The following is a 27922-nucleotide window of genomic DNA, read 5'->3' as shown; positions in this document are numbered from 1 at the left end:
ATTTCCTGATTCCTTGTTACACTTAAAAGATCTTGACTTTCCTGTTCACTAGCTGCAATCGTGTCTCCCAGGTCTGAAATTCTATTTTCCCTTTTGTGGTGACAGTTTGGACAACTTTCAATAGAATTTTTGATTTCCTGTATATCTCTTTGAATCTGCATACAAAAAGTAAGGGGTGATCAAAGGAGAGCAAATAAAATGTATGCCCCTAGACTGAACACCCAGTGACCTACATCTGCTGACCAGGTTTTACCTGGTCTGTCAACACTACTCAGCTTAAGAATCTGGAGCAGATTTATAGGAATTTTGAAGCCCATACTACCTGAGAAATAAATCAAACAGATTTACACAACCAACAAAGTCACTCTTTAATAGGGCCTGTGCTGCTGTTCTGGATTTAGATGTGAGGGGTGAGTACACTGGAGGAAGCCCTACTAGACTAACCTGAAAAGTGCCTGTGGAGTGTTGTTGAAGTAGCAGCTTTGGGACTGTGATTGTCATAGTACAGACTCATCATCAATACCGAATTGAATGTGCCTCAGTTGTCATCGTGTTGATCCAGGAAGGGAACAGGGCTAAGCAAGGGAAACTTCTAAATGTGACAGAAAAGCTAAAAATCAACAGTGTGATGCTGCCTTAAAAGAAGATATGCTCACCCAGCCCACAACACTGAACATTTGACTCAGTTAGCCTAGACGGACCATATCAGCTGCGACTTAGAGATATCTCCACCTGACTCAATCTGACCACATTCATCTGGACTGTGCATACTGTCTGACATATAGACATTTTCTATTTTCGAGACCAATGCAACTGAGATAACTAATCAAGGACGTGCCTACTTTCAATCACAACCTCAACCCCAGATCCTTCCCTATCTTCTCCTGCCTTATGGTAAACCACCCCTCTGACTAACCTGCCTGAAACAAACCTGCCTGACAACCTATGACTTAATTCTTGTAACCAATTATATAATAACCAAAATCAACTTTGTACCCCCTGCTTGTATATCCCATATAAACTAGACCTAAAGCTGACTTGGGGCTGATGATTTGGACTTGGTCTCCCCATTCTGCTAACATAATAATAAACAGTTGTCTTCTAACTCCTTGATGCAAGGGGTCTTCCATTTGATTTGATATCAGATTTCTGCAATGTAGAAAGCTGGCTGTCGGATTTGGTGATGTTAGCAGGGGGTCCATCCAGATCCCTCCTGTCTTGATGATGCCAGGAGCTCCATATCTTTCTTCAGAAGGCAGTGGTGGTCTCTGAAGTGGTGGAAGTGAGGAGGGCTGCCAACCCAGTAGTGGAGCTGCACCTATATTTGGAGTGGAGGAGAGAAGAATGGCTGCTACATACAATCAGGGTGGACACTGAACTCATTTGTCCAAGTTCACTGGGTCAGGAGGTGGGGAGAGTTGTAGTGGAGCAAAGGACAGTGGTGGGGAGGTGGTAATAAGAGAATTTGATGCTTGTTGCCTGTTCCACCTACAGTCTTATCATTTTTGCTTAGAGCAAAATTTGGCTGTTCAGGATTTGGAGTACTATTTCCTTATTAATTTTAAGACTATTATTTCTAGTACTGTAAAGAAACAATTTTGATAGGGATCGCATGAAATTTATGGAATACTTTGGGTAAAACAGTCAGGATAAATGTTGCTAATTCATGAATTGTATGGATTTCCATTTTATACTATCTTCCTCAATTTCTTTCTGTATTGTTCTGTAATTTTCAATCTAAATCCCTTTTACCATCTTGATTAGGCTGATTTCTAGGAATTTTACTTTTAAAAATTATTATGAATGGAATTTATTTCCTGATTTCTTTTTCAGCTAGTTTATTAGTGGTATACTGCAAATGTGTTCATATTTTTATGTAGATTTTATATCTTGTTCAGGGCTTTTGTGCTCCACTTTGAAAGAGTCTTACTAAGATGCAAGGCTACCTTTAGAATATTATCCTCCTACCTCAGCCTTTTCCTTGGTGAATTTTATAGGAGAGGATCATGAACCTGTGAAAGTACTGGTTGGAAAGGGAGAGCTCACCCCAGATTAGCCATGTCCTGAGGGAGATCCCATGTAGCTCACAGTGATACTGCTTTAGAAGGACAGTGGCTGAAACTGTTGGCCTCAGGCACCAGAATCAGGAAGTCTGCCTTCCAGAAATCATGCAATCCTATGGAAATATCAGTTCCTGCCCTCCCTTCTCCTCCCCTTAAATACCCTTCCACAACTCAGCACAGAAGCCTCCAGTTCAGGTCTCAAAGCAGCCTCCAGTGCAGGTGTCAAATCAGCCTCCAGTTGCAAAGAAGCCTCTAGTCCAGGTCAGCAAGATGCATCAGCTCTGCTTCTCTGCAGCTCTCCTTGCCCTCCTTGCCACCTCAGTGGTCGGCAACCAAGAGAATGAGACCAGCGTTTCTACTCCAAGAAAATCTACCTTCTCAAAAAAAAAAATTTTACCTTCTCCCCTTCTTTCCCTAACTGTCCCTTTCAGTGCGAGAGCCTGAAGAAACAGAAGTGAAGGTCGGGCAGGGTCAAACTCTTTGTTTGGTGGGGTTTTTTGTAGGTGGCTGTTTTGGGTTTTGTTTTGAGAAATTAGAAAGATTTAACTCCAAGTCCATTTCATGACTATATGTTTGTTGTATCAAATGCACTGTAGACGGTACCACTTAATCCTGAATCCCAGCTCTCAGATTGTCATTCTCTTTGGTCTTTGGCTGCACAGTCAACTCCCTGAACCAGTGTGGCCTTGTTACTCAAATTCTGAGACAAAATCGAGGGACCTGAACAGACAGCCATCAGCTCCATCAATAATACATAATAAAAGAAAGGAACAGTGGTGAAGAGCAAGAAAGGAGTTTGTCCATGCTGGAAAGGACTTATAACAATAAACAGTATCCATCTTTTGGAGGCTTCCAGAAGTTTAAGGTTTTCCAGAGATGGTGAAAAAAGGTGATTGCTGGTTTCTTGGCATAGCTGACAGCTATGACATACCTGGTCAACTTATGATCCTATTGGTTGTTTTCTCAAGATTGGATCCATGAGCGCATGTGAGGGCCTCATCACTTTAGGAAATAATTCATTTATCATATTGAAATGGATGTTCCTTCTTGGAAGGGGTACAAAATTCGGTCCTGTCACAGCATAATTGATCCCCCTTGAGGAGTGACCTCCTTAGGGAGTGGTCTCAAAGGTCTACTTTTCCAGAAATCTAGGGATATTACAGGTTAAGTACAAGTTTGGAAATTTCTAGGCATGGTTTCATTGGGAAGCCCTGTGATTGGCTGCCACCTTAACATCTGCAGGCTGTACCACCCTTATTCCCTCTAGGAGTTAAGTTTGGTAATTTAGCAGCACCTTGCATAACTTGTTTAGACTGGTCCATTGTTCAGAGTTTATGCTTATGAGCCTGCACACATGCTGGAAATTTGAACTCTCCTATAAACCTCTGTCTTGCCAGTGTTGCTAAGTTATCTGCAGATGTCTCAGCATCCAAATCCCTTCTCCTCAATACCCTATATATGTGACATTCATTCCTTGAATAAAGAGAGACTTAATTGGACTTCCTCAACTTGTCTCCACACTTTGTGTATCTTGTTTCCTTTTCCTCTCCTCTCTCCCTCTAGTGTCTCTGTGGACTTACCTGCAGGCCACATCAAGTGCCTCCCCAACGTTGGCCCCGAAAACAGGGGACTTAGTGACGCTCGCTGTTCTGGGGACCATAGGAGAGCAAGTAAAGGAGAATACAGGACCCACGTGGGAGCCTACCACACAGCTGAACTTTGGTAAGTGAACAGCGATTATGGGACAAGAAATTAGCCAGCGTGAGACTTTGTTGAAAGTTTAGAAAAGCTTCCAAAACACAAAGGGTAAAGGGAAAAACAATTTAGCCAATGTGTTCACTGAGACAAGAAATGAGCCAGCATGAGATTTTTGTTAAAAGTTTAAGAAAGACTTTAAAGACGTGTAGGGTAAAGTATAAATAAATAAATAGATAAGCAAATGTCCATTACGCCTAAACTTTAGCTCAGGAGCAAAGTGACCCAGTAGCCGCGTGCCCCTCTTCCATACTGTAACAGCTGTATAGCTCCGGCTTCAGCGAATATAACTTTTGATATTAGGAAGGAATTAAGGGACCAAGCTGAACTTTTAAAACGACAGATTAAAGAAAAAATTGCATCTGGATTTGATTGCTCAATTAGAGAGGCTGAAAATAGCAAAATTTTAAGTGAAAAGTGAAATTAGCCCCAGAATTTCCTCTACAAATTCTCCGCTCAGTGACCCCCAATGAGAGGTATGATTTCTAAATTTACTCCCATAGCCTCGTCCAATATTAAAGCTAGATGATATGGAGGCTTTCCCTGTGACGGAAATGATGTATGCAGAAGTTGGAATTATTCAAGACTACTCAGGTTTCAATTTCAAACTGAATAGAGCATTAAAAACAGTGGTTACCCAGTAGAAAGACACAGCCACCTATACTCTTGCTGTCTTAAGTTCTTTGGCTGACAGCTGGTTAACACCGACAGATTGGCAAAGATTGACCCAAGGAACTTTATCGGGTGGAGATTATGTTTTGTGGAAATCGGAATATATAGAAAATTGCAAAGAGACTGCCAGGCACAATACCCAAGCCCGTAATGGGTGGGACCTTGATATGTTAATAGGGGATGATGCCTATGCTAACAGAGGGGCCCAAAAGCACTTTAAAGGAAATATGAGTTCCTCTCTGGGTATTAAGCAAAGCCCAGGGTTTTACCTCAATGGCACAAGTACCTGCCAACCATGCACAAGGAGGTGAGTTCTTTCCCCCGGGATGGAGATTTAGCTCAGTGGCACAGTGCCAGCCTGACAAATGAAAGGCTGTGAATTCAATCCCTTGTAACATTGACATCAAAGCTGTTTATCAATTAGGCCTTAAATAGAGCTGTATGTCATAGCTGGATTACCAATAAATCTTTGGGGGAAAGATCTACTGGCACAAATGGGATTAATCATGGGTAGCTGAAATACCATTGTCCCTACTCAAATGTTAACTAGCAGATATTCACCTGGTAAAACTGTATGCTCCAAACAAACAGTACATCAGCCCAAGTCACAGATGTTGCATGCTGTCACTGCAGCCCTTTCAGCATTTCTCAATCTGCCCATGATTTTATATACTGACATCTCTTATATTACAGATTCTGTGCCCAGCTAGAAGGAGCTGGACAAATCAAAAGTGCCTCCAGCACTGGAGAACTGTTTAGGCAAATACAGGTGCTTATTATAAAAAGGACTTGCCCTTTATTTTTATTGGACATCTACCTGCTCACTCTGGGTTACTAGAACCTCTGACCAATGGTAATCACACAGCAGACCTGGCCACTCGACTGCAAGTTCTCCTTTGTACTTTAGCTAATGTTAGCTCCGGTGATTACGATGACAGTGTTATCTCAGCACAAAAGAGTCATCAATTACACCAACTCAATGCTCAAACCCTCCTTCTTATGCACCACATCACCAGAGAGTGAGCCAGACAGATAGGAAAAATTGCCTCTCTTGTGCCACACACCTCCTAGTTCCACACTTTGGGGTTAAACCTAGGGGACTTATCCCCAATGAATTATGGCAAATGGATATCACCCATATTCCTGAGTTTGGAAATCTTAAATATATTCATGTAACTATAGATACCTTTAGTGGTTTCCTTTGTGCCTCTCTCTAGACTGCCAAAGCTACCAAACATGTTATTAGCCATATGTTAACTACCTTATTATTTTGGGATGCCCGAAACAATTAAAGACTGATAATGGTCCAGGCTATGCTAGTTCTGCCTTTGCTCCTTTCTGTCAACATCTTAATATTCATCATATAAAAGGCATAACCTATAACTCTCAAGGTCAAGGCATAGTTTAAAGAGCACAAGGCTTCCCTCAGGTCCCCCTTTACTTTAAAATATAAGAGGTATAAAAGAGGCTGCTTCCTCCCTAAAACTAACTGTTGATAAAATAAAAGAGGGGAATGGTACCCCATATGGGGGCCACCTAAAAATATTCTATCTCATGCCTTATTCATCCTTAATTTTTTAAAGTTGGATGCTCCTGGACAGTCAGCAGCCAAGCGTTTTGGCATACTGAAACACAAAAGCAATTTGCTTCTGTATTATGGAGAGACTGCCTGATTAACTCATGGCATGATGCAGACCCAGTCCTTATCTGGGGATGAGGATCAGCATGCATTACTCTAAAGAGATGAGATCTGCAAGATTGCTGTCAGAAAGATTGGTTAAACAAATAGATCAAATACAACAAACAGAGGATAATGTTACAGATGACTCCAGGGACGAAAAATGACCACAGAGAGAATTTTGTCACAGCTTTTGTTTTCAGAGGATAGAACCAAAAGCCTGAATCCTTTCTCTTGGGATTATGATGAATAAGTTGATAGATTTTGTCAAACAACAGGTGGATGCCATAAAAATACAACCTATACAGGTCCATTACCATAGATTTATAATGGCTGATAGAGAAAATTATGCAGAGCCTGCAAACCTGTATTGTGATAATGCTTTGTGGAAGCATGCTGCAAGCTCCATTTCTCTTGCCTTAGTGCGATTGACTGGATAGCCAGAGATGGGCACTGGGCCTCACACTGGATTACAACCTCCACCTAAGACAGGAACTGGGCCTCTCGCTGCCCGGCCTTCCAATGATGGGTGAAGCTAGGTTGGCCCCTCTGTAGAAGTGCCCTTACCCAAGACAGGCACAGTCTCCTCAACGTTGTAGCCTCTTATATGCCTCTTATATTTTACAGTAAAGAGGGACCTGTGGGAAGCCCTGTAATTGGCTGCCACCTTTACATCTTCTGGCCGCACCACCTTAATTTCCTCTAGGAGTTAAATTTGGTAATTAAGCAGCACATTGCATAACTTGTTTAGCCTGGTCCATTGTTCAGGGATTATGCTTATGAGCCCGCACATGGGAGGGAAATTTGAACTGACCTATAAACCTCCATCTTGCCACTGTTGCTAAGTTACCTGCTGATGTCTCAGCATCCAAATCCCTCCTCCTCAATACCCTATGAATTTGATACTCATTCACCAGTAAAGAGAGACTTGATTGGACTTCCTCAACTTGTCTCTGCTCTTTGTGTCCCTTGTGTCCTTTTCATCCCCACTCCTCCTGTAGGATCTCCATGGACCTACCCGCAGGCCAGATCAGGTTGCAGGAGATCTCAATGTGGATTTTGTGAAAGCAAGCAAATGAGTGTCCCTGAAAAACCTGAAATGTAGTTGTATTATTCTCATCTTGGTGTGCCTAATCTTAGAAGGAATGTGATAGGACAGGTATATTTAGGGTTAATAAATCTCATATTGTAGATAATCAACATGCATCCAGGTAGCACCGAGCAGACATTTGATCCTACATTTTAAAGTAATCAGAGACACGTAAGAATGAGGGCAGAGATACCAAACTTTATTGCTTTCAGTGGGCCATTGCTCATAAGCATGTCTAACCTCTGGGTCCCTGATACAATATAGTGAAAAATATACATTTTCTCGTTGTCTCAATCAGTGGAATGGCATTCCTGGAACTTTGGGCATTTGCTGCTATGTGCGTGCCTATGAGATGCTGTAGGCACTGGCCCAAGAGGCAGCACCTATTACCAAACACATGAATCAGATGATTGGTGGGCTTGAGTTTCCTTCCTACCCTCTACCCTCTGGGAGGGGAATAGACCACGAGAGAGAGTTAAAGCTCTAATGGTTGAACACTGCTATCTATGTAATAAAACCTCAATGAAAACCCTAATGGTGGGTTTAGGGTACTTCCATACTGGTGAACATGTTGGTGAGTAGAGAGCAAGAACACCCAAAATAAGACATGGTTCACCCCTGCTAGTCCTTCCCTATGCATCTATTCAAGCAATTCCCATATGACTTTGCATAAACACTAGTTTCTTTATTTATTTTCCATTAATTAATTAAATTTGTTGATTTTCATAGTATTGAAGATAAACCTAGGCCTTTGTACTAAGCTATGCATCAGATTTTTTTTTTCATTTTTTTTTTATTTTGGAACAAGGTCTAAGAGTCCCAGGCTGGACTCTGACTTGTGATTCTCCTGCCTTTGCATTCTAGATGCTGGGATCACATGCATAGACCATTACATCAGGCTCAGATTGCCTTCTTGAGTTCTGAGAATCATTCAGGAGAATTCTCAAAGATGGGTAGTTGAATCCCAACGTTTATATAGCCAAGGCATTATAATTTGGAATCTGCCCTGAGACAGATGCCTCGGAGTGATTCATTTTCTTATCTCAAGCCACGTAGCCATTGGAAGCTACCAATCACACATTATAGAACTTGTAGTTTCAAGATTTCCATAATAGTTCTTAAGCAATAAGTTTAGCTTTGCAGGGCTTGGAAAAGAAGTGTTGTTGTGAGAACACTCAGGATGATGCTCTGGGCTCTGCATCCAGGACCTAACAGATTTCACTGAAAAGTGAAATCTGCTGCTACAAAGGACTGACAGCCACTTTCTCCTAGCATTTATTTAGGTATTCACTGCAATATGTTAATAGACATCATACTTCTGTTTTAATATACAATATACTGCAACATTCTTGTGCAATGTATTAATTTGCAAAATTACGTTTTGTGCATTAAATATTTCCTTATTTTTGAAATATAGAAGGAACCCATGCATTTTGTAAGGAGTAAAACAAAATAATGATATATAAAGAAGGAGTTAAGACTCACCAACAATTTGCCATTTTTCTATTGTCTTCAACATAGCCAACAATAACAAGTTCCATCAATGCCATTCCACTGATTGAGATAAAGACAAAATGTTTTCTCCCTTCTATTCTTCCATGACATCATGACTGGCTACCGAATTTTTTTTATAAATAATGGCAACTTGCAAAGATGCACAAAAGAAAACAGGATGTAGGATATTAATCATTTATGTATTCATTATTCAAACACAACCATTGTTAGCCTATACAGATTACTATATCTATATGAAAACTTCTCCTATGTATATTTCTCCCATATAATATATATATATATATATAATTTCATATATAGATAAACAAATAAAGAATCAAACTATGTATATAGTTATACTATATATATATATATATATATGTATATACACAAATAAACAAGCATTATTATTTGTTTGAGACAGGGTCTTGCTGTGTAGTTCAAGCTGGGCTTGATCTCACTGTGTAGCCCAGGCTGGTCTCAAACTTGCAACAATTCTCCTGTCTCGGCCTCTAGAGTGCTGGGATTACAGGCGTGTAGCACTGGACATTTTTTTAATATCTTGTATTTCCTAACTCAAATCTCAGGCATCATCCCATTAATGAATGCATAAATACTTCAGTGGTGTGTATAACTGTATTTACATTTTCAGCATATAACAGTACACTTCACAAAATTATTGTAATGTCCAGAAAACAAGCCACCAAATGGAGTTTTTGCACTTTCAGCTCCTGCCCACTGCTCACCAGATACGTTGTTTGATTTTGTTGTTTGCCATGGGGATGGCCCTGCATGACCATTTCCCTAGTTCAATGCAGACTCTCTGCTGTCCCTGCAGTCCAGCGGCCTGCCTTCTGCCTGGAGCGTTCCTTCATGGGTCCCTGCAGGATTCTGTTGATCAGATACTACTACAATGCCCACTCCGGACGCTGTGAAGCCTTTTTATATGGTGGCTGCAGAGAAAAGCAGAACAACTTTGAGACCAAGGAAGAGTGCATGAGAGTCTGTGGACAGAGTCCCAAGGTGCTCACTACAACTGCAAGTGCTGGAACACAAGGTGAGCATTAATTCTGTCAATCTATGAACTGGGGAGCTTTTACTGTCTTCTGATGTCCTCTTAAATTTCTTTCATCCCTGTGTGATTTTCACCGTCGATGTCTTTTATCTTCTTGACCAGACTGATTTCTAGGACTATAATTTTTTACAAAGCTATTGTAAAGGGAATTTGTCACCTAGCTTGTGTATAGAAAAGTTATACTTTCTAATGTTGATGTTGGATTCTTCCCTTCTTCATTGTATTTTGAATGAGTTTTACTGAGTTACCCATTATGGCCTCAAAATGCCATTCTTCTAGAAGCCTTCTAGACTCTTCCACAGCCAGTTTCATTGGACAGGACACTGGGGCTATGTAAGCACTGGTGGTAACGGAGGCAGCTCACCCCAGATTGACCAAGTCAAAATCCATATTTGAAAGAGATCCAGGAAGATCGCAGTGTTACTGTTTAGGCAGCGCTGTTGCTGAGACTTGGCTCAAGCACCAGATCAGGAAGCCTGAGCAAGTGGGAAGATCACACAACCCCTGGGGGGATATCAGCTCCTTCATGTCTTGCATCTCATATTTTTCCAGCAGTCAGCTTAGATATGATATGTTCTGTAAGTCACAGTTTGCATAGAAACCTCCATTTAATTGAAATAGATGAGCTGACTCTATCTCTTTGTGGCTCCATTTCTCCTCACTGTCATGTGGGCAGCTTGTATCGGGGACTTACTGGGCTAGGTCATGTGCTTCTCCTCTCTTCTGTGCTCAAAAGGTGAGGCTTTGGGTTGAAGCAAACTTCTCCCTGTCTCTGGAACTTTCCTAGGGAGTTAAGGAGTCTTACTTCCAGGAATAGGTCATGATTTTATTATAATATTAGTATACCACACATTCAGCAGCAGCTATGTCATTCCTTGGACCCCAACTCTGGAACTCTTTTATTCCTGCTCCTTGCCCTCCATGGCCTCCAGCCCCTCTCTATCCCACTGTGGTATTGTTGCTGGAATTCGGGAGCAAAATCCAGGAGTCCAGGGATTTCAAGGAGCAGGCTCAGCACTCTGCTCCCTGAGGCCAATCAATGAAAGGTGCACATAGTGAGTTCAAGGCCAGTCTGAACTACATACTCAGACCTTGTCTTGAAAAATCACAAAACATAACAAACTCAAAAGCTTAGGTAATGAAGCTTTGATTAAATCACCAAATAGAGAGTTTGGAACACTTCTGTGTGTTGGTCAACATACCGATGGCCTTAGGAGAGAGCTACACCCCAGAGACAGCATGGATCTGGTCATTTGGGACCATCCCATGCATCTGGCTATTTGGATTCTTACTGTGTTGTGTCCTTTATTATACACACAGTGAGAAAAGTATCCTTTTTCCAGTAGTGTACATTAAATACAGGCCTTTACACTAATCTATATTCCCACCCTTTTACTGTTGTTTATTTGAGAACCAGGGACCTGGATTCATCTGAGACTCCTAGAAGAGTTCAGGGCAAAGGGTGGAGGTCAGGGGCCACTCATGACTCACATTTGCACAATAGCTCTGAAGTTGAGGATACCCTGATAATTTTTTTTGTCTTTTTGAGACAGGGTCTAGCAGTGCAGTTCAGGCTGGCCTTGAGCTCAGTCTGTAGCCTAGGCTGGTCTCGAACTCTCAAGGATCCTCCTGCCTCAGCCTCCCAAAGAGTTCTGGATTACAGGCATGAGCAACAATGCCAGGCTTACCCTCATCATTTTGTGATGTTATCATCCTACAATGGCATAAGCAACAAAATTCATAGTGTCCAGAAAGCAACCTATCACGATTTTCATATTTCCCTTTCCCTTCTAACTATTCACTGGACCCATAGGTTGCTTCTACTTTCATCACCATAGTTAACCACAGAATCTCTCATCACTGGGTCCAGCTGCCTGCTTCCTGCAGGAATCCTGAAAGCCTTGTGACCCTGCACCCTAAAGCTCCGCAGTGACACTTAGTTTTCCTCTCTCTGTCTCTCTGGCCTTTTCATTAAGTACTTTGTAAGTTCTTCCTCCACACTGAGCCATACCCTCAGCCCCTATATTTTCAGTATTTTCTGATTAAACTAATGAGTGAATTCTGGTTTTTGTAACAGCAAGCCTTAATTGACGCCATTTCAGAGATGGTGGTATTTTGCATTGTTCTGCAGAGATATGGCACTTTACTTTTTGCCCACTTGGGCTGAGACCTACCAATTTTAGGCAGCAATCCCATGACAGAAATCCCAAGACGCAGCTACATCTTGATGGCTAGCCAAAGCTACACAAAACCTGGGTCACCGCTCACTGTTAAAGTTTATTTATTTTTTGTGTTTTTGTGTGTGAGCTTGGGATCTGAAGTTTTTTATTTAAAGTGAAAAAAAACAAAGCAGTAAAAGGGTACAAGTATTACAGAATTTCAAGAAAAATACATAAAGTAAGAAATCACTAGTTAATAGATTACATATTGTCCCTTTGGAAACAGTTGTCCAAATTACAAAATTAAAACATACAGAGTGGACAGTCATACAGTGAGGTTGCAGATAGTTCCGTTCAATGATCCAACAAAAACTCAGTAATATGGTTTTCTATTCTACACACTTAAATATACATGCAGTCATATCCTTTAGACCACTTTCTTTTCCTCTCCTTTTTACAATAACAATTACACTTTTTGGGTTTTATTACTCCCACAGTTCTTATAACTTTTTTTTCCTGAAGAGAAAAAAAACCAAATGTGACAAAGCAAAACAGAGTCGGTTAGAATAGAAGGATGGACATAGTACATGATGCAAAAACAGAATACCAGGTGATCAAAGATGGTTACCAGGATGCCTTGCCTATATCAACAGGTATAGTAGAATTGAACAAAACAGTATAGAACAAGACCAACAAAGCCTACATTGGACACCTTACAGAACTTCAAAAGAGTATCATTGTCACACCATAACGGGCATCATAGTAAATCTTATTACCTTCAAAGTGGTTGCCTATACCCACAAATTTGATACTATCAAACCAAACAGAATGTAGTAAAATCAGTCAACACAAGATGGGGATTGCAATACTGGGGTTCAAATCAGGTTAAGAGGTAAGCACAATGTTAGTATAATATATCCCGCTATTTTTTAATTTACTTTTCCCTTGATTAAAAAGTAAGAAAAAATAAGTTAATTTTTTTAAAGTAAAAAATGAGGAGATTGCTATTAAATAAGACATAGTAACAGAACAACACAGGTCAGAATCGAACAATTTAAGCATCATTGTGTTTCACCACCAGATAACCTGACATAAGACTAGTTACCTTAGGCTCTCCTTCCTTAAATTATTTGAGTATAAATTCATATACTATAGCATCAAACATATCAAGACAGTGTGAAGCCATTCAAGAAAATGAAAGAATTACAGGGTATTTAGAACCAGCTAACAGAAAACGAACAATGGTTTCTATGTTATCACTTTTCTTCTAAAAATTTTTGTTTATACTATTGCATATAGTAAAATATAGTAAGATACAACATTTTCAAAGCAATGAAAACAGATGAACAACAGCTTAATGGGACTTCAAATTAAGGTGATATTAAATCTGCACTAGTTATTATGATGTCTTGTTTTCTTCAAAATACTATACATCCTATCACAGACAATAAAATAGAACAAAGCAGATTAAAATCATTCCAATTAATGAGTGAAAACATTACATGGCTTCATACCAATATGATTCAAAATCATGAGTATCACGTACTTTTATGTATTCTTATCATTTCTTACACTAGGGAAACTATTCTGTATTTACACATGTGAATTTGATTTATTTCACTCACTAGTATGGTCTCAAGCTGCGTCCATTTATTTATAAATATCTCCATGTGATCCTACTTTATAGCTGAGTAGTACTCCATTGTATAAAAATACCACAACGTTTTTATTCATTCCTCAGTTTCTGGACCCTTAGATTGCTTCCAAGATGTGACTATGACAAAGTGTATTGCTATAATAATGTGTGGACATAGATCATTGTGGTATGATGTTTTCAGTTCTTCTGAGAATATGGATGTGGAATAGCTTATCTAATGGGACTTCCAATCCCAGGTATTTGAGGGACATCCAGACTGACCTCCTCAGTGGTTGCACCAGTCTATACTCCCACCAAAGTGCAGGGGCATTCCTTTTTCCCCACAGCCTCTCCAGCATTTGTTCTTGGTAGTTTTCTTGATCCTGGCCATTCATTCAGGAGTGAGATGGAATCTCAGTGTGGTTTTAATTTGCATTTCTCTAACGACCAATGATCATGAACATTTTTTCATGTATTTATTTGCAATTTGTATTACCTTATCTGAGAAGGATGTATTTATCACAGATGCCCATTTTTGGATTGGGTCCTTGAATTGCAGTGATCTAATTTTTTTTTAATCTTTATATATTTTACACAGAAGTCCATTGTCCGAGGGACAGTTCACTAAGACTTTTTTCCCAGTTTGTGAGTTTTCTTTTCACTATGCTGGAGATATCTTTTGACATGCAGATACATTTTAATAAGACGTGATCCCAGTTATTGATTCTGGAAAGTATTTCCCGTGCGGTTTGAGTCCTGTTCATGAATTCTCTACCTACTCTGGTGTCTTCAAGGTTTTTACCCAATTTGTCTTCCAATAAATTTAATGTTTCTGTTTTATAATGCAGATATTTGATCCATTTAGATTTCAATTTAGTACATGGTGATAGGCATGGGTCCAATTTAGTTTTCAGTATATAGAGAGCCAGCTTTTCCAATACCATTCATAAGGAGACTTTCATTCTTCCAGTGAACATGTTTGGCCCGTTTATCAAAGAAAGGTGGTTGAGTGTGTTTGTAGTTGTGGTTGTATCTTCTAATCTAGTCCACTGATCTTTGGCTCTGTTTTTATTTCACTACCATGTTGATATTTTTATAGTAGATTTGTAGTATAACTTCAAGTCAGGGATTGTGTTGCCTCCTGCCTTGCGTGTGATGCTTAGAATTGCCTTTGCTATTCAAGTCTCTTCTGGTTCCAGATGAATTTTAGCAGTGATTTCTCTAGATCTATGAGGTATGTGATGGTATTTTCATTGGGACTGCACAGAATCTGTTATAACTGTTTTGAGAGAATGGCCATGTTCGCAATATTTTCTGAGATATTCTTCCATTTCTTTTTCAATTATAGTTTTCCTTGTATAGATCTTTTACTTCTTTCATGAGATTAATTGCTATGTATGTCATTTTTTTGAATGCTAGTGTGAAGAGTGTGGCTTCTCTTATTTGTCTCTCAGGGAGTTTGTTGTTAGTATATAGGAATGTTACTGATTTTTGAGTATTGACTTTGTATCCAGCTATATTGGTGAATTTATTAATTACATCTATGGAGTTTGGGGGTCTTCTATGTAGAGTATCATATCCTCAGCAAATAATGATAAATTAACTTCCTCTTTTCCTGTCTTTACTCCTTTTATTTCTCTCTCTTGTCTAATTGCTTTGGCTAGTATTTGCAGTACTACATTGAATAGGATGGTGATAAGGGTCATCCTTGTCTTGTGCCTGATTTTAAGGTAAAGGCCTTCAGGTTTCGGCCATTTAATATGATCCTGGCTTTGATTTGACATAGATGGCCTTTATCATATTGAGGTAAAGACTATCTATTCCAATTTCCTGCAAGTTTCTTATCATGAAGGAGTGTTAGACCTTATCAAAAGCTTTTTATGCATCAATAGAAATGATCATGTAATTCTTACTTTTGGCTCTCTTGATACGGTAGATTACATTTACTGATTTACTTATGTTGAACCATCCCTACATGCCTGGGTAGGAATCTCACTTGTTCGTGGTATGTAATCTTCTTGATGATTTGTTGTATCCTGTTTCCCAATATTTTGTTGAGGATTTTTGCGTCTATGTTCATTAGGGAGATTGGCCTGTAGTTCTTTTTTCAGTTGGATCTTTCTCAGGTTTTGGTACTAGAGTAATATTTGCTTTCAGGAATGACTTAGGAAGAATTGCTTCCTTTTTGATTTCATTGAAGAGTTTGAGGAGTGTCAGCATTAAGTCTTCTTTTATTTCTTGTAGAATTTCCACAGAGGGCTGGGCTCCTCTTTGTAGGTAAGGACTTAATTATAGTTTCAGTTTCATTAATAGAAATCGAATTATTCAGAAGTTTTACATATTCGTGACGCAACTTTGTTACTTCATGTTTCTAGGTATCTGTGCATGTCGTCTGTGTTATTGAGCCTATGAAAGTAGAGGATCTTGAAATAAGTGTTGATGATCTTCTGTATTTCCACAGAGTCTCTAGCGACTTCACCTTTTTCATTCTTTATTGCATGAATTTGAGCTTTTTCTTTCCTTTTTTAAATAAGGTTGCGAGCTTATCAATTTTATTTACTCTTTCAAAGAACCAACTCTTTGATTCATTGATTCTTTGTATTGTTCTCTTAGTCTTATTGTGTTAATTTCTGGTCTGATTTTTATAATTTCCTCCCTCCTTTTGGCTTTGGTCTTCACTTGCTGTTCTCTTTCTTGATGTTTGAGGTGTAGCATCGGTTCTTTGTGTTTGTTCTGTTTTCCTGATGTGGGAACGCAGTGCAATGCATTTTCCTGTGAGTACCACTTTCATTGCATCCCACAGATTCTAGTAAGCTGTATTTGTATTTTTATTTTCTTGTAAGTATTGTTTGATTTTTTCTTTACTTTCCCCTATGACCCACTGATTGCTCAAGAGCGTATTATTCAATTTCCATGTGTTTGATTTTTTCAGTTTCTTTAATGATTAATTTCTAGTTTCATGGCACTCTGATCTGAAAACATGTGTGGGATAATTTCAAGTCTTTTGCTTTTACTTAAGTATGTTCTGTGGGCTGGTATACGGTCTGTTTTAGAGACTGTCCCACGTACGGCTTAGAAAAATGTATACTGTGATATTGTTGGCAGGAACACTCTGTATAGGTCTATCATGTCCCATTTGTTCAGAGGTGTGATTCATTTCTGTTATTTCTTTGTTGATCTTCTGTCTGGTTTATCTGTCTCTTGGTGTCAATGGTGTGTTAGGGTCTCCTGTTATAAGTGTGTTATTGCTTATTTGATTTTTCATTTCTGTTAATACTTGCATTGTATAGCTGGGTGCTCTGGAATTTGGTGCATTTTTGTTTAAGGTTGTTATCTCTTCCTCTTGAATTTTTACCCTAACAAGTATTGAATGACCTTCTTTATCCCTTTGGCTCATTCTTGCTTTGAAGTTCACATTATCTGCAAACAGAATAGCTATCTCCGCTTTGTTGGGGGGGGGTTCCAGTTGCATGAAGAATTGTTTTCCATACTTTGACTTTCTGTCTGTGTGTTTCGTTTTGGGTTAGATGGGTTGCTTTTAACCAGCATTTGATGGGATATTGTTTCTGGATCCATTATGACAGTCTATTTCTTTTAATTGGTAAATTGAGACCATTTACATTAATGGCTATAACTGTTATATATTGGCTTATTGTTGACATTTTTTCTTTCTGCTTTTGCATTTTCATCCTTCCATTCTGTTTAATTTTCTGCCTTGTTTAGTGTCTTTTCCCTTGTGTATCTAGACTGTCTTTCAGTATTCTTTGGGGTTGGTTTGGTGATCATGAAGTTCTTCAGTTGTTCTTTGTCGTGGAAGTATCTTATTTGTCCATCTATTTGGAAGGACAGTTTTGCAAGGTACATCAGTAGGTTGAAAGTCATTTTCTTTAGGATCTGAAATAATTCACTCCATGCTCTTCTTGACTTCACTGTTTGTGTTAAGAAGTCTGCCCTATTTCTGATAGGATATCTTTATAGGTGATCTGTCTTTTCTCTAACAGCTTTTAATATTATATTACATTTTTATTTTGGATTTCTGGGATGGTGATTATTATATGTCTGGGTGTAGTTTTATTTTGGTTACAGCTATTTGTAGTTCGGTATGCTTCTGTAATCCACATGTCAGTTTCCATTCCCATGTTTGGGCAATTTTCAGCTATTACTTCTGCAAATAGTTTCATGATACCATTTGTGTTGTACCCTTGTTTTTCATTTATCAATACCAATCTTAGTTTGTTTTTTTTTTTTCATAATCTTGCAGGTGTTGAATTGTTATTTCCTGATTCCTTGTTACACTTAAAAGATCTTGACTTTCCTGTTCACTAGCTGCAATCTTGTCTTCCAAGTCTCAAATTCTATCTTGACTTTTGTGGAGGCGATTTTGACAACTTTCAATGGAATCTTTGATTTCCTGTATATCTCTTTGAATCTGCTGCATGTATTCTGTTTGTATCTTATATTATTCACCCAGGGATTATATCTCTTTGCTTTGTTCCACAATTTTTTAACTGTGTCTTCTTTAGATGTGTTCAGCATTTCTTTCTTTTATCAGTTCCTCTTTTACCTGAGAGAGGATTTCTTATTTGAATTCCTTTCAAGCTTCCCAGAGTTGCTTCTTTGTTTCAGTTGCTATTGTTTCAGGTGTATGGCATATATTTTCTTCTATGTGCATGGCTCCTAGTCTTTCTTGGGATGGGCTGAAGGTTTGAGCTTGCATTTTGTTGTTTCATTTTGTCATTTTCATCTATTTCTGTGTTTCAAGAGATGTCCCAAATCTTACCGTGGGTGTGTTGGAAATTGTATCCCATGCCCTCGGCCCCTGGGACTGAATGGAGGCTGCTAAGCATGGTCCAATCTAGCCAGAGGACCTCCGGTGCCACCTCCCATGTTCCAGCAATCTGGGCATGTTCCTAACCACTGTGAGTGATGGTCCAGTGCCTGCCTGGGCAAGCACCGATGTGCTGGAACTCACTTCACATGCCCTCAGCCCCCTGATTGAAACAGCTGTGCATGGTCTCGTTGGGCCCACAAAACCTCCCAAGCCTAGTCTAGTGTGGCTGGAAGCCGGGCACATCCTTGATCACTGGGAGCAATGACCTTAAACTCTGCTGGGGCCATGCGGGGTTGTGGAACTCCAGCAGCTCCAGTTACCAGGTTTCAGAAAAGTTCTCTCGCGCATGGCCCAGCCAGGCCTGCAACCCTGCAGAGTGCAGTCTAGTGTGTCTGGAAGCTGGGCTGGCCAGTTTTTCTCTTTTTAAACTTGATTATTTGTTTTTTCTTAGAATGTTTTTCTAGTGCATGGTGTTGCAGTCCTTGTGGTGAGTTGGTACATGTATATAATGCATCTTAACCCCTTTTTTTCCATCTGCTTTCCCTTCTTTCCCTCACCCTCTACCCATATCTTGATTGCTTTTCTACACATTGCAGTATGTAAGGTTTACATTCCATGTACAGGGTTGGTACACGTGCATAACAAATAATACATCTTTTTTTACTTTATTTGTTAATATTAAGAAGAAAAGGTAAAACAAATTTTCACAACAAAGTAATGAAAAAGTAACAATTATTAATAAATTACACATCATTATCTTTAGTCACTCAAGTACAAAATATGGGCATAAAAATTTCTTCAATCAATATTAGCACAACCTTTCCTATTCAGTGAACTAAGTGACACAAATGGTATAACTAACTTGCATTTTTTTTCTTTCCCCTTCTATCCTTTCTCTTTTCCCCTATCTTAGTTTCTTCTTTTTATTAAACAGTTTCCTTCCATTTCACAGTGGCTATTGTATATTTTGAACCTTATGGTTTCACATATGTCACTGTGGTGTGATGTTTTTCAATCCTTCTGGGAAGATACACAGAAGGGGAATACCTGGGTGGAATGGAACCTCTAATCCTAATTTTTTGAGGAATCTCCACACTGATTTCCACAGTGTTTATACTAGTCTACTCTCTAACCAACAGTTGTAAAGGGTTTCTTTTTCCCTACAGATCCAGCAGCATTTTTTATTGGTTGATTTTTTTCATTAAATAATTTTTAATGAATAAGAGAGAGGATGAGATAAAAGCGGGCATAACAACATAACAATACAGGTTAAAGCATGACACTTTCAGCAACCTAGTGCTTCACCAACAAATAACCCGACTTAATAGTAGTTACCATAGTGTCTTTTTCTTTGAAATATTTGAATATAACTTCATATGCTATAGCATCAAACATATCAAGACTGTTAACACCATTCAAGTGGGTGAAAGTATTGTAGAGTATTTAGAACCAGCTAACAGAAATAATGATCAATGTTTTCAATATTATCTCCTTGCCTATAACAATTTTTGTTTATATTACCACATACGATAAAATCCAGCAAGTTACATCATGATAAAATCAATGGAGACAGAAGAACCATAGTTTGGTGAGACTTTAAGACAAGATGGTATTAAATCGGCACTAGCTGTTATCATGTCTTATTTTAACAAATTATTTAAACAAATAATATGTCTTAATTCCTGTTTAAACCCCCTTTCCTTCCCTTCCCTCTCTATCATCTGTTGATCTCCTTACTTTTTCTATGTGTTTTTGATATATCATGTTTACTTTCCTGTGTGGCATTGACACATGTACATGATGCATGTAAACTGCTGTTGTTGATCTCAGTCTCCACTGCACATCAGGACAAAAGCAAAATGAAGACAAATTTTCTGCCAGAGAACAACACACATGGTCTGGGTTCGAAATGTGAATGGAATCTTGTTCTCAGTACAAATCTTTTGAAACTGGTCTTTTCCATCTAGATTTCTATCAGCGTTCTGATGTCCTGAGCTCAAATTTAAAGTTTCCATCGACTTTGGCTCATAGGGCTGCTTCTCCAACCAGCATCTCCAAACCTTTCCAAACGCCTCTCTTGAACCAGTCCCAAAGGCTTCTGAACCACATGGTCAGGGATTATCTCAGCAATAATCCCGCTTCTCAGTTAGCAAATATCCTAGTTTCTTTTGCTGTCTGGGATACAATATCAGATAGCTACAAATTAAAGCACAAAAGGTTTATTTAGTTTAGTTGACATAGATTTATCATAGTTGCTTTTCTTGTTGCTGAGACAAAATGCTCAACACCCAGAATAAAGAGGAAAAGGTTATGTAGCTCAAAGATTGTAGAGGTTTCAGTACATAAGCAGCTGGCTCCTAGGCAGGGGGTTGTGGAGATAGGCCTCACAGAGGAGAAACACTTATGTTGCACAGAGGACAGCAAAGCAATAAGGGACCTCAATAGCATCTTTCTGCCCCTTTTATTCTCTATCTTGGCTACTATGATTAGGGTGTTGCCAAACCAATCAGTGAAACAATCAAACAACATTAATCCTAGCAACCCACACTAGATCCCCCCACCTCTGGAAAGATCCACCTATCTCTGCATGAGGTGGGGGGGGGGGGCAGCTAGACGCATGCTGTAAGAAGGTTTGAGTCCATAATCAGCTGGCTCTAAAACAAGGGAGCATTGCAGAGGGGCATGATAGCAGAGGCTTTGTTTCTCATGGCATAGCAGATAGTAAGTAAGAAGTGATCAAAGGAGGAACAAATAAAATGTATCCCCCTAGACTGATCCCCCAGCGATCTATATCTTCTGACCAGATTTTACCTTGTCTGTCAATACTACTCAGCTTAAGAATCCTGAGCAGATTTATAGGAATTTTCAAGCCCATACTACCTGACAAATAAATCACCCAGATTTACACAACTACCAAAATCATTCTTTAATAGGGCCTGTGCTGCAGTTCTGGGTTTAGAGGTGAGGGGTCAGTACACTGGAGGGAGCCCTTCTAGACTAACATGAAAAGTGCCTGTGGAGTGTTGTTGAAGTAGCAGCTTCAGGCCTGTGATTGTCAGAATCCAGACGCATCATCAGTACTGGGTTTAATGGGCCTCAGTTGTCATGGTGCTGATCCAGTGAGGGAACAGGGCTAAACAAGGAAAATTTCTAAATGTGACAGAAAAGTTAAAAATCAACATTCTGATGCTTTGTTAAAACCCACCACACGGATCATTTGACTAAGTTAGCCTTGACTGACCATGTCAGCTGTGACTTAGAGATAGTTCCACCTGACTCAATCTGACCACATCCATCTGGACTGCGCATACTGTCTGACAGATAAACATTTTCTATTTTCAAAGACAATGCAACTGAGATAACTAATCAAGGACGAGCCTCCTTTCAACTACCTCCTCAGCCCCAGCTCCCTCCCTATTTTATCCTGCCTTATGGTAAACCACCCCTCTGACCAACCTGCCTGAAACAAACCTGCCTGACAACTTATGACTTAATTCTTGTAACCAATTATATAATAACCAAAATCAACTTTGTACCTCCTGCTTGTATATCCCATATAAACTAGACCTAAAGCTGACTCAGGGCTGATGATGTTGACTTGGTCTCCCCATTCTGCTAACATAATAATAAAGAGTTGTCTTCCAACTCCTTGATGCAAAGGGTCTTCCATTTGATTGGATATCAGATTTCTGAAATGTAGAAAGCTGGCTGTTGGATTTGGTGATGTCAGCAGGGGGTCCATCCAGATCCCTCCCTTCTTGATGATGACAGGAAATCCATATTTTCTTCAGAAGGCAGTGGTAGTCTCTGAAGTGGTGGAAGCGAGGAGGGCTGCCAACCCAGTAGTGAAGCTGCACCTATATTGGAGTGGAGTAGAGGAGAATGGCTGCTAGACACAGTCAGGGTGGACACTGAAGCCAGTTGTCCCAGCTCGCTGGGTAAGGAGATGGGGAGAGTTGTAGGGGAGCAAATGAAAGTGGTGGGGAGGTGGTAATAAAAGAATTTGATGCTTGTTGCCTGTTCAAACTACAGCCTTATCATTTTTGCTTAGAGCAAAGATTACTTTGGCTGTTCAGGATTTGGTGCATTATTTCCGTATTAATTTTAAGACTATTATTTCTAGTACTGTAAAGGAAGAATTTTGATAGGGATCGCATGAGATTTATGGATTACTTTCGGTAAAAGAGTCAGGATTAATGCTGTTAATCCATGAATTGTATGGATTTACATTTTATAGTATCTTCCCCAATTTCTTTCTGTATTTTTCTGTAATTTTCACTCTAAATCCCTTTTACCATCTTGATTAGGTTGCTTTCTAGAAATTTTACTTTTTAAAATTAATATGAATGGAATATTTTTTCCTGATTTCTTTTTCAGCTAATTTATTAGTGGTATACAGAAAGGTGTTCATACTTTAATGTAGATTTTATATCCTGTTCAGGTCTTTTGTGCTCCACTTTGAAAGAGTCTTACTAACATGCAAGGCTACTTTAGAATATTATCCTCCTACCTCAGCCTTTTCCTTGGTGAATTTTATAGGAGAGGACCATGGACCTTTGAAAGTACTGGTTGGAAAGGGGGCAGCTCACCCCAGATTAGCCACGTTCTGAGGGAGATCCCATGTATCTCACAGTGATACTGCTTTAGAAGGACAGTGGCTGAAACTGTTGGCCTCAGGCACCAGAATCAGGAAGTCTGCCTTCGAGAAATCATGCAATCCTATGGGAATATCAGTTCCTCCCCTCCTGTCTCCTCCCCTTAAATACCTTTCCACAACTCAGCACAGAAGCCTCCAGTTCAGGTCTCAAAGAAGCCTCCAGTTGCAAAGAAGCCTCTAGTCCAGGTCAGCAAGATGCATCAGCTCTGCTTCTCTGCACCTCTCCTTGCCCTCCTTGCCACCTCAGTGGTCAGCAACCAAGAGAATGAGACCAGCGTTTCTACTCCAAGAAAATCTACCTTCTCAAAAAAAAAAATCTACCTTCTCCCCTTCTTTCCCGAACTCTCCCTTTCAGTGCAAGAGACTGAAAAAACAGAAGTGAAGGTTGGGTAGGGTCAAACTCTGTGTTTGGTGGTATTTTTAAGAGTTGCTGTTTTGGGTTTTGTTTTGAGAAATTAGAAAGATTTAACTCCAAGTTCATTTCATGACTGTAAGTTTGTTGTATCAAACGCACTCTAGGCGGTATCACTTAATCCTGAATCCCAGCTCTGAGACTGTCATTCTCTTTGGTCTTTGGCTGCACAGTCAGCTCCCTGAACCAGTGTGGCCTTGATACTGGAATTCTGAGACAAAATCCAGGGACCTGAACAGACAGCCATCAGCTCCATCAATAATACATAATAAAAGAGAGGAACAGTGGTGAAGAGCAAGAAAGGAGTTTGACCATGCTGGAAAGGACTGATAACCGTAGTCAGTATCCATCTTTCAGAGGCTTCCAGAAGTTTAAGATTTTCCAGAAATGGTGAAAAAAGGTGAATGGTGATTTCTTTTTTTAAAATTTTATTTAAAAAGAAAAAGAGAAAAAACAAAACAAAACAAAGCGGTATAAAGGTACAAGTAATACAGAACTACAAAAAAAAACAGTAAGAAATCACCAGTTAATAGATTACATATTATCATCTTAGATATAGTTGCTCACATGACAGTATCAAAGCATACAAAGTGGACACTCAAACAGTGAGACTGCAAACAGTTGTGTTCAATGATCCAACCAAAAACATTAATATGGTCAGCTATTTAACACCCATAAACACTCTTATGTTGTATCCTTTAGAGCTCTTTTTTTCCCTCTCTTTTTTACAACAAAATTTACACATTTTGGGTTTTATTACTCCTTAGTTCTTATTACTTTTTGGGGGGGGAGAGAAAAAAGTCAAATATGGCAAAACAAAGCTGTCAATCAAAACCAAGGATAGACATAGCACATGATGTAAAACAGAGTACAAGGTTATCAACAATGGTTATCAACAATGTCTCTTGTTTCCTTAAAAAGAATTGTCTATCTCATTAGATATTATAAAGTTGAACAAAACAGTAGAGAACAAGACCAATAAAACTTAAGCATTGTAAACATTACAGGACTTCCAAAGGAGACAATAGTCAAACCAGAATGGGCATCTTTAGTGAATCTTATTGCCTTCAAAGTAGTTGCCTATACCCTCAAACTTGATACTATCATACAGAATGGAATAGAGTCTAATCAGTCAAAACAAGATAGAGGGAGTATTACTGGCTCCAAAACAAGTTAATGGGAAATCAAAAAAAGTCACTATTATATATCCTGCTAATTTACTTAATTTTTCCCCTTAATTAAAAAAACATAAAAAATAACTAAATAATTTTTTTAATGAGTAAGGGAGAGATTGAGATAAAACAGGACATAACAATATAACAATACAGGTAAAAGCATGACTGTTTCAGCAAGCTAGTGCTTCACCACCAAATAACCCGACTTAATAGTAGTTACCATAGTGTCTGTCTTTTTCCTTGAAATATTTGAATAAAACTTCATATACTATAGCTTCAAATATTTCCACATCAAGAAGCCCAGAATAAAGCCATTCCAATTAATAAGTGAAAACTTTATACGGCTTCAAGGCCACATACTGGGGAATCATGATTACCACATTTTTTAATATATTTGAATCATTACTTACATTAGAGAAACTATTCAGTATTCACACATGCGAGATTGATTTATTTCACTTATGAGTATGGTCTCAAGCTGCGCCCATTTATTGATAAATATCTCAATGTGATCCTTCTTTATAGCTGAATAATACTCCATTGTATAGAAATACCACAACTTTTTTATCCATTCTTCAGTTGATGCACACTTGGGTTGTTTCCAAGATCTGGCGATTACAAATTGTGCTGCTATAAACATAGGTGCGCATATATCACTGTGGTATGATGCTTTCAGTTCTTCTGGGAATATGCCTAGAAGTGGAATAGTTGGAATAAATGGGACTTCCAATCCCAGCTTTTTGAGAAATCTCCAGACTGACCTCCACAAAGGCTGTACCAGTGTACACTCTCACCAACAGTGTAGGAGAGTTCCTTTTTCCCCACAGCCTCTCCAGCATTTGTTGTTGTTGGTTTTCTTGATCCTAGCCATTCTTTCAGGAGTGAGATGGTATCTCAGTGGGGTTTTAATTTGCATTTCTCTAATGACCAATGATGATGAACATTTTTGCATGTATTTATTTGCCATTTGCATTTCTTCATCTGAGAAGTGCGTATTCATCTCAGATGCCCATTTTTGATTTGGATCTTTGAATTTTGGGGGTCTGAGTTTTTTTAATTCTTTATATGTTTTAGACAAGAGTCCCTTGTCTGAGAGAGAGTTCACTAAAATCTTTTCCCAGTTTGTGGGTTTTCTTTTCACTATCCTGGAGATATCTTTTGACATGCAGAAACTTTTTAATAAGAAGTGGTCCCAGTTATTGATTCTGGGAAGTCTTTCCTGTGCGATTTGAGTCCTGTTCATGAATTCTCTACCTACTCCTATGTCTTCAAGGTTTCTACCCAATTTGTCTTCCAATAGATTTAGTGTTTCTGTTTTAATATTCAGATCTTTGACCCATTTAGATTTTAATTTAGTACATGATGATAGACATGGGTCTAGCTTTAGTTTTCGGCAAATGGAGAGCCAGTTTTTCCAGCACCATCTATTAAAGAGACTGTCATTCTTCCAGTGAACCCACTTGGCTCCTTTATCAAAGATAAGGCGGTTGAGTGTGTTTGTAGTTGTGGTTGTATCTTCTAATCTATTCCATTGATCTTTGGCTCTGTTTTGATTCCAATACCATGTTGATTTTACTACTGTTGCTTTGTAGTATAATTTCAAGTCAGGGATTGTGATGCCTCCTGCTTTGTCTTTGCTGCTTAGAATTGCCTTTGCTATTCTAGGTCTCTTCTGGTTCCACATGAAATTTAGGAGTGATTTCTCTAGATCTATAAGATATGTTGGTGGTATTTTTATTGGGATTGCATTGAATCTGTATAACAGTTTTGGGAGAATGGCCATTTTCACAATGTTTGTTTTTCCTATCCATGAGCAAGGGATGTCTTTCCATTTTCTGAGATCATCTTCAATTTCTTTTTTCAGTGTATTATAATTTTCACTGTATAAGTCTTTCACTTCTTTCGTAAGAGTAATTCCTAAATATTTCATTTTTTTTGCTTGCTAATGTGAAGAGTGTAGTTTCTCTTATTTCCCTCTCTGTGATTTTGTTGTTCGTGTATAGGAATGCTATTGATTTCTGAGTATTGATTTTGTATCCAGCCACATTACTGAATTTATTTTTTGTATCTAAGAGTCTTTCAATGGAGTTTGGGGGTCTTCCATGTAGAGTATCATGTCATTTGCAAACAATGATAATTTAACTTCTTCATTTCCTATCTTTACCCCTTTTTTTTTCCTCTCTCTTGCCTAATTGCTCTGGCTAGTACTTCCAGTACTATACTAAATAGGAGTGGTGATAAAGGACATCCTTGTCTTGTGCCCGATTTTAAAGTAAAGGCTTTCAATTTTTGGCCATTTAGTATGATGCTGGCTGTTGGTTTGTCATAAATGGCCTTTATTATATTGAGGTAAAGACCATCTATTCCAATTTTCTGTAAAGTTCTTATCATGAATAAATGTTGGACCTTATTGAAGGCTTTTTCTGCATCTATAGAAATGATCATGTGATTCTTACTTTTGGCTTTATTGATATGGTGGATTACATTTATTGATTTATGTATATTGAACCATCCTTGCATTCCTGGGATGAATCCCACTTGGTCATGGTGTATAATCTTCTTGATGATTTGCTGCATCCTATTTGCCAATATTTTATTGAGGATTTTTGCATCTGTGTTCATTAGGGAGATCGGTCTATAGTTCTCTTTTTTAGTTGGGTCTTTCTCAGGTTTTGGTACTAGAGTAATATTTGCTTCCAGGAATGACTTAGGAAGAATTGCTTCCCTTTCAATTTCATTGAATAGTTTGAGGAGTGTCGGCATTAGGTCTTCTTTGTATTTCTTGTAGAATTCTGCAGTGAAAACATCTGGGCCTGGGCTCTTCTTTGTAGGTAAGGACTTAATTACATTTTCAATTTCAATAACAGAGATTGGGTTATTCAACAGTTTTACATCCTCTTGATCTAGCTTTGGTACTTGGTATGCTTCTAAGAATCTGTCTATTTCTTCTGTGTTATCAAACTTTTGAGAGTAGAGGTTTTCAAATAGGTGTTGATGATCTTCTGTATTTCTACTGGGTCTGTAGTGATTTCACCTTTTTCATTTCTTATTGCATGAATTTGAGGTTTTTCTTCCGTTTTTTAAATAAGATTGGCTATGGGCTTATCGATTTTATTTATTCTTTCAAAGAACCAACTCTTTGATTCGTTGATTCTTTGGATTGTTTTCTTAGTCTCTATTGCATTGATTTCTGCTCTGATTTTTATAATTTCCTCTCTTCTTTTG

At 38.7% G+C, this 27922-nt stretch overlaps 1 protein-coding gene across 1 annotated transcript in view; it reads left to right on the top strand.

Annotated features, from left to right (window-relative positions):
- LOC100725189 (papilin-like) overlaps positions 1-27922 on the top strand; it is a 133720-nt gene that overhangs the window by 58839 nt on the left and 46959 nt on the right. Inside the window, exons 8-9 of the mRNA XM_023564182.2 lie at positions 3627-3785; positions 9591-9809. Of these exons, the coding sequence (XP_023419950.2) occupies positions 3627-3785; positions 9591-9809 (378 nt within the window). The remainder of the gene's footprint in view (positions 1-3626; positions 3786-9590; positions 9810-27922) is intronic.

The sequence above is a fragment of the Cavia porcellus genome, unplaced genomic scaffold (genome assembly GCF_034190915.1).
Source record: "Cavia porcellus strain 051 isolate PalLab524CR breed Dunkin Hartley unplaced genomic scaffold, mCavPor4.1 scaffold_5, whole genome shotgun sequence".
In the NCBI taxonomy this organism is placed as follows: Eukaryota; Metazoa; Chordata; class Mammalia; order Rodentia; family Caviidae; genus Cavia; species Cavia porcellus.
The sequence above is the reverse complement of the archived record's forward strand: the minus strand, read 5'-3'. Positions and strand labels throughout refer to the sequence as shown.